The sequence below is a fragment of the Delphinus delphis genome, chromosome 4 (assembly GCF_949987515.2).
Source record: "Delphinus delphis chromosome 4, mDelDel1.2, whole genome shotgun sequence".
In the NCBI taxonomy this organism is placed as follows: Eukaryota; Metazoa; Chordata; class Mammalia; order Artiodactyla; family Delphinidae; genus Delphinus; species Delphinus delphis.
Genome location: NC_082686.1, coordinates 2,326,772 through 2,334,264, shown reverse-complemented (window position 1 = coordinate 2,334,264; position 7,493 = coordinate 2,326,772). Strand labels below are relative to the sequence as shown.

General features: G+C 58.2%; 1 protein-coding gene across 1 annotated transcript; it reads right to left on the bottom strand.

Moving 5' to 3' along the window:
• Positions 1-1,258: 1,258 nt before the first annotated feature.
• Positions 1,259-5,163, bottom strand: CSTB (cystatin B). The gene is made up of 3 exons (XM_060009764.1): positions 5,002-5,163; positions 1,999-2,097; positions 1,259-1,572 (listed from the first exon to the last, which is right to left on the bottom strand). Exons 1-3 carry the CDS (start codon positions 5,065-5,067, stop codon positions 1,444-1,446), a joined length of 294 nt encoding a protein of 97 aa, XP_059865747.1. The 5' UTR covers positions 5,068-5,163; the 3' UTR covers positions 1,259-1,443.
• Between the last annotated feature and the right edge of the window lie 2,330 nt (positions 5,164-7,493).

The window sequence follows — 7,493 nt, the reverse complement described above, 5'->3', positions numbered from 1 at the left end:
GGCCACCAGAACCTCAGAATGTGACCTTATTTGGAAATAGGATCTTTGCAGATGTACTAGTTGAGGTCCCACTGCATTAGGGTGGACCTAAATCTGGTAACTGAGGTCCTGATGGGATGAGGAGGGACACAGACACACAGAGGCAGACGCGTGATGCAGCCACAAGCCCAGGGACGCCTGGGGCCTGGCAGCCCTGGCAAACCAAGAAAATGCATTGCGTTGAAAGTAGGGTCCTTAAAGGGGAGGAGTGGGCCCTGAGGCCTGGGATGGGGACGTTTGGAAGGACACGTCCGAGGCTCTGGAACCCCTAATTCCTCCAGACGCCCAGCAGCCCACCACACTCGCCCTGGCTGAAAATCAGCTCCCGCACCTGGAGACCAAGCAACAGCCACACACCTGAGGCAGGTACCTCGCAGACGGACACTCTTCCCTTCCAGATGCACCTCTACCACCTCTGGAGCTCCAGGCCAGTCACCAGCAGGTCAGCCAAGCGGAGAGGGAAGCATAGGCCTGAGCGGCCAGGAATGCCCTACATGCCCAGGAAGTGCAGGACTGGCTCCTGGGTGCCGGCGGCCATGGGGAGCGTCCGGTGGGCAGGGGTCTCAGGGGTGGGAGACGGTGCAGACCACGTGCAGCCCAGAGGCTGAGCTCGCAATGGCCTTGCAGGCTGATGGCGCTCGGCGGTACCTGCAGGGTTACCGCCTCTCCTGCCCACACCTGACCATCTCTGTACCAGAGCCAGAAATGTGCCAGTGTGTCTGAGGACATCTCGAGCTAATGCTCTAGAATCGGATTTGCTGAAAAAAATGTATTCGCGTATTTATGTATTTATTCATTTTTGGCCGCGCCACGCAGCTCGCGAGATCTTAATTCCCCAACCGGGATGACCCTCGCGCTCGGCAGCGAAGGCCCGGAGTCCTAACCACTGGACCGCCAGGGAATTCCCTCAAATCCTGTATTTTAGAGACAGGATAGAGTCACAGCAACGGAGGCGTGTGGAGCTGCGGTTAGAACACAGGCTCCTGGAATCCTGGGTCTACAGCCCGCCTGCTGTGACCTGGGCATCCCCCACCCCTGCTCGACCACTCAGGGGGAGGGGTCTCAGGCCGCACGAGGCCCAGCGGGGGCTCCACCCTGGACAGCTCGCACCTCGTGACACCTCTCTACTGTGATTACGGCTTCAGATGAAGAAAAAACCCCAAAACAGAAAATTTGTGAACACTGAAAAAATACATACATTTAAAGATAACACAAGCCCTCCTTGAAAGTAATTTACTTAAGATCATTGACTGGGAGAAAAAAATGAACACAATGAAAATGAGGAATAGAGACACCGGAGAGGTGCATTCCCCCCCCCTCCCCGAGTGGCGCCGCGTGAGGTCCCAGACACAGGTTGGCAGTGGAGAGACCCACATGGGCGACGGGCTCTGTGCAAAATCGGGACTAGAAGTAGGTCAGCTCGTCGTGTCTGCCTTTGTGGGTCTGGTAGCTGGCCAAGGCCAAGGGCTTGTTCTCGTGTGGGAGGCTTTCAAATACTCGAATGTGCACGAAGTTATCATCGTCCACTTGAACCTGGAAAGACAGTCCAGTGAGGGGCGGGCGTGGCCTCTGACCCCTGCTCCACTGGCCTCGGCTGGACTGGGAGAAAGGCCCTGGGTGCCAGGAGGCCACGTCCCTTCAGGTGACCAGCGACTGGGCTGAGGACATTCCCACCTTCCTCCATCGAGTGCACGGGACGCCCTCGTTGCCCCAGCCAGCACCCGGCACCCACACTCACTCCATCAGAGCCCCGAGTCCCCGAAAGGCTCGGTCCTCCCCTCCAGGAGGCTGTGCGCACACCTGCACACACACACGCGCGCGTGCACACGCATGCTCATTTTAGATGGCCAGCAACCCCCTGAAGCTGGGGGCTGCCACTCGACCCTCTTAAGCACCCCTGCCCAGGCACCTAGGCGCCCCCAATTCAGGCCAGACCCTCCGAAGAGGCTGACATCCCACCTTGATGAAGAAGACCCTCCCGGCGACCACCTGGCTCTTGAACTCCACAGCCTTGAACATCGGGAACTTCTTCTCCTTCTCTTCCAGCTGGGCCCTCACCTGGGGGAGGAGAGAACGGAAAGACATGTGCACTTACTTGAATTAAGTGTCACGGCTGAACTCTGATGCCGGCCCTCTACAGACTTTCTATAACACGACTGTTCTTCACAACTGAGCAGACACATTAAATTGTCAGCTCTGATGATAAAGTATAGAAAACAGCTCTCTAATTCTGCCGAGTTTCAACGGTACTATTTCTCTATCATTTTCCCCTTCTTTTCCAGGCATGGAATAGTTTGATATTTTCATCATCACGACAACGTATGTAAGTTCATACCCTGTTTTTCTCTTTTACTTAACAGACAGTTCATTGCAAAGAGTATATATAGTTTTTTAATTACTCTTTTAAATTTTTTTTTAATTTTAATTTTTGCTGCATCGGGTCTCAGTTGCCGAACGTGGGCTCTCCCTTGCGGCGTGCAGGCTCAGTAGTTGTGGCGCACAGGCTCAGTAGTTGTGGCATGTGGGCTTAGTTGCTCTGCGGCATGTGGGATCTTAGTTCCCTGACCAGGGCTCAAACCTGCGTCCCCTGCATTGGAAGCAGGATTCTTGACCACTGGACCACCAGGGAAGTTCCTAACTACACTTTTATTTGTTTATTTTTAAAGAAATTATATTTATTTATTTATTAATTTATTTTTGGCTGCATTGGGTCTTTGTTGCTGCTTGCGGGCTTTCTCTAGTTGCAGCGAGTGGGGGCTACTCTTCGTTGCGGAGCACGGCCTCTAGGCACGCGGGCTTCAGTAGCTGTGTCACGCGGGCTTCAGTATTGTGGCACACAGGCTCAGTAGCTGTGGCGCACGGGCTTAGTTGCTCCGCGGCATGTCGACCTTCCCAGACCAGGGATTGAACCTGTGTCCCCTAAACTGGCAGGAGGATTTTTAACCACTGCACCACCATGGAAGTCCCTAATTACTCTTTTAAAATTGAAAGCTAAAACAGTTAAAAATGTTAAACTAAATTTAATATTAAATTTAATCTTCCATCTTCTAGATGTGCCTTAATTCTCTTAAAAATTCCCAATTTCTTGTGACAGATAATGCAGCAGATAACACTTTTGCAGGGAAAAACGCTTTGCTGCATTTTTAGATGATTTCTCTAGCGTGCAGTGCCTTTGGGCGGAGGCTGTCCCTGATCCTTCGTGTCAGACGGTAATCACACTTTCCGATGAGTCCTGTTTTCCAGGGTCTTGGCCTTTTGGGAACCCAGCATTCTGATGGAGGAAGGGGGGAGCAGGTTGTTCTGTCTTGACTTGAAAACCTAATCTAGTTTCAAAGTGCTCCGGCTGCTCTCTGGGTTACCGGCAGGCACTAGAGCGCGCTGGCTCTGCACTGCAGTCACAGGACCGGTCCTAGAGGGCCGGAGGATTTCACTGGAGCCCGGAAGCAGGCTGCTTTGGGAGCTGAGGGCATCACCGCCACGCATGCCAGCGAGTTCCTGTGGCAAAGGCCTTCAGGAAGGGGGGGCTCCTCGTGGGTAAGGTGGGCAGAAAGGACAGGAGGGAGGGTCAGGAAGTGAGAAGGCGGGCCGCCTTCTCTCCACGCAGCTGCCACGGCTCCCACGGCGGTGCGCGTGTCCCCAGGGGCTGGTGCCCACCTGCGTCTGAACACTCCCCCGTGGGGCCCTTCTTCCTGCCAGGTGCCTGCCAGGTCTGCAGGGAACTGACCCTGCAGACAGTTTACAAGGCCAGCGGGGTGAGTGACACCCACAGACCCTCCCGGGAGTCTGAGATGGAATCGTCTCTCTCTCTGCTTCAGGGGGGCTTGCACAGAGCCCCCGCCCTGTGCAAGGACTGATGGCTTGAGAAAACCCTAAACGAGGTGGCGGGACAGAGCATGTGCAGGCGGCGAACGCCAGGCCAGGCCACGGCCTGAGGGACGGCAGGTCACTGACACCGCTGCCTGCCGGCCAGGAGAAAGGTGAGCTGGGCTGTAGCCAGGGGGTGTGCAGAAGGCCCCGGGTCACTTAGGAAGCTGCCAGTTCCCGGCCCTGAGGGGACCAGGTGGGGCAGAGGGCCAGGGAGGGCCCTAGGACAGGGCTGGAGGAGACGGGGGCGGAGTGCAGCACCACGACGTCCTTCTGACCCGGGCCGGTCTCTGGCCTCTGATCTTCTCATGTGCAGCCCAGACTGTCCCAAAAGCGTCTGTACAAAGGGCCACCAGATGGTGCCCATGCCCCTCACAGAGACTACCCAGCACAAAGGCAGCCTCCTTGTTCCCAGGGGCAGTGAGAACGGTCCACTGACGTATAACTTTCACGGAACTGACCCCAAATGAAGGGGCCCTTTGAGACAGTAACCCTTCCCTCCCGAGTGAGCTGACACACGTTTAAAGTTCACATGACAAGCGGGGAATTCTCAGGCCCGGAAAACCACGAAGAGGCGGGAAGGGGTCTTGCTTGTCAAGAGCCGACTTTGCTGACACACGAGGATAGGCAGGGCAGGCCCGGCTCCTCCCACCCTCACCTGGTCCTTGGGTGCAGGTGCCTTCCTCGGAACCCGGCCCGACAGCTGCCCAGGGTCCGAACCAGGCTCTGCCTCCGTGACCCAGGCTGGACTGCGTTTCGAAGCTGTTCAACGTAGAACCTCAAACGTACACGAAAGTGCTAGACTAACGGCCTAGTCTAGGACGCCTGTGGACCCCGTCCCCGGACTCACTCAGGGTTACTTCACCCCTCCTGCTGTACCGTTTGCTCTCTAAGTGCTTTTCCCCGACGGGCACGTCGCGGCCCTACCCCTGTGGACACCTCCGCTCGCGGGTGCGCTTCCCAGTCGGGAAGGGGCATCGGCCTGCGCCCAGCCCGGCCCACGGCGGGATGCGCTCGGGCGCACCGCCTCTGCCCCAGCGGCGATGCCTACGGACTGCCCGGGCCCCCAGGACCCCATCCGCCCCCCGGGGCCCTGACCTGGTCGGCGATGGCCTGGGTGTCGGCCGTGGCCGGCTGCGTGGGGGTGGGCGCGCCGCACATCATCTCGGCGGCGGGCGGGGCGGGCGGGCGTGGACACCAGGCGGCGGGCACTCGGGAGCAGCGGACGCGCACGAGCAGCGGACTCTGGCGGGAGCAGCTGACCGAAATCAAGCCGCCGGACCTGGCGCGGCGGTCACGTGACGCGCGGGCGGAACCACGGCGCGCGGCTGGGGGGGGGAATCCGGGACCGGAAATGGCGTGCCGGGCGCCCGGGACGGGAATGGGGCGCGGGGCGCCCTGGTAGGGATGCGCCGTGGGCGGGAGCAGGCCACAGCCTGGGACCCCCGGCAGACACCTTCTCGGGACCAAGGGTCGTGTGATGTAGGGCTGGCCCCTCTCCCTGGGTTTGGTGTCAGCCACCCCCGTCGGCTGAGTCAGAGGGCGGGATGGGGGCGCGGCCGCAGGACTCGGGGAGAGGGTGGGCAGGGCCCTGCAGGATGTGGGTGGAAGCGCGGGCGCGGTCCGCAGGTTCCCGGGAAGGGTGGTGCTCCGGCTCTCGCGGTGGCTGGGCGGGCGCTGCCCCGGGCACTGCCCTGCGGGGGACCTCGGGGGTACCGGCCCGGTGCGGGGCAGGGCGCGGGGCGGAGTTGGCCCATCCTGACTCCTTCCTGGCCTCCCGGACCACACAGTGCCCCCAGACCCCACTGTCCTGTCTCGGTCTCCGGGTTCCCACAGTTTGACCCACTGCGTGAGATGACAGTAGTGGGTCCTGAAACGACAGGGGCGTTTGGGGTCCGGAGAGCAGCGGGCAGCTGGACCGAGGGCGGAGGGGAGAGAAGCCCCCGCCCAGCGCGGGAGCTGGGGGTGCTGGGGGAGAGGGGCAGGGGCGGGCTGGCAGGCCCTCCCTCCCGCGGGCATCTGCCTGTCTGGCGCCGCTCATCCCACGGCCCGGCCCAGCGCCCCACCTGGGCTGGCCTGTCGTGTGGGCTGCTGTGAACATCGTGGGCCTGTGACCCGGGGACACAGTGAAGGGCTGACGTGGGTGGACGGAAGAGGCACAAAGGAGTCCAGTGATGGGGAGGTGATGACTCCCGGGGTCTCAGGCTGGGGTGGGGGCAGGTGGATGGAGTTAGTTAAGGGCTTGGTTCTGACGGGGTTTGGTTTGGGATTGAGACATCCTGGGATGAGAAGGTTCAACATCCTGGGAAGGGAAGGGTCCCCGTCATATTGGGGCAGGGTGGGGCCTGTGCTGGGAGCTGTCTGGACAGGACTGGCCTTTCAGAAAGATCCAGCTGCCCCCCACCCGACAGGACTGCACCTCGGTGGTCACTGGGCCTCTCCCATCACTGGGTGCTGACTCCGGGCAGAGGCCCAGCCTCGCCTCCTGGCGGGCCCAGTGGGAGTGGCCCGTGAGCGAGTGTGTGGGGAGGTGAGCCTTTCTGGTACTTTCTAGGGCAGAGCCTGGTCTGTAAGTTCAGGGAAGCATGTGGTTGAGCCCTGGGGGGAGGGGGAGGAGAGACTGACACCCATCCAACGCCCAAGCACAGAAAGCCGAACGCTGACAGCGGGGTTTGCAGCAAAGTAAGGCTTCCAAGCAAGGGAGGAGGGAAGCCTCAGGTCCACTCCTCATTGGTCTGAGCTGGCAGTTTTTATTTTTCTTAATTGATCTTTTGCATTTAATGAAAAGAAAGAACTATTCATTGAAAGACATTTTTATGAGAATGAAACAACCAACCACCCACTGGGGTAAATATTCTCATTACACATATCTGACGATATATAAATAACTCCTCCAATGAATAGATCAAAGATCATTAAACATAGGCAGTGTACGTGAACTGGCACTCCCAATTTACACTTAGAAAAATCGAGTTCGCAGTTTTTAAAGGGGAAGGACAGAGGAGCTGGGGTGAATCATCTGAGCCATCTGCCGTCTACGTGTCTGGTCTGGTGGTCTGTGACTCCGGAGTCTGTGTCAACATACTCTGTACAGGTCATCTTGCCCTGGAAGATGACTCAGAACAGCACATAACCAGTGATGCTTCTTGGAACTGTGGCTCCAAGCCTCTGACCTTCACTGCTCCTTATTGATTAGGCAAAAATGTGATCAAACAGGTATGGGCTAGGACAAGAGGGAAAACAAGAACAGACACCCGGACACGAGTGTTAATTATAAACCAGTCACAGGACTGGGTTTCAAGACTCGCACAATTCATAATTGAACAAATGAATGAATAGAGACGGATTTGACCCCATAAAAATGGAAAACTCCTCTGTGTCAAAAACAAAGCGTCAGAAAATGACGACCTGGAAGGGCAAGGCAGGCGGTTCTGTGGCTTCTGTCATCCTGCAGCTCGGGGCGGTGGGGGGGGCACCTTGAGGCGCCTCGTTACGCCTGACCCTCCGTCCCCGCTGGACCTGGGTCTGCAGGTGCTCGCATTTTAGAACTAGGAGGGTAACACCTGTGGAAAGGCTTGTGTTTTTGGAGC

Bases quoted from the DNA above. Each gene is read 5' to 3' on its own strand.
- CSTB (XM_060009764.1), bottom strand. From the start codon at position 5,067: ATGATGTGCGGCGCGCCCACCCCCACGCAGCCGGCCACGGCCGACACC. The intron at 2,098-5,001 runs GTCAGGGCCCCG...CTCCTCCCCCAG, and splicing joins CCCAGGCCATCGCCGACCAG to GTGAGGGCCCAGCTGGAAGA. The intron at 1,573-1,998 runs GTGGGATGTCAG...CTGTCTTTCCAG, and splicing joins GGAGGGTCTTCTTCATCAAG to GTTCAAGTGGACGATGATAA.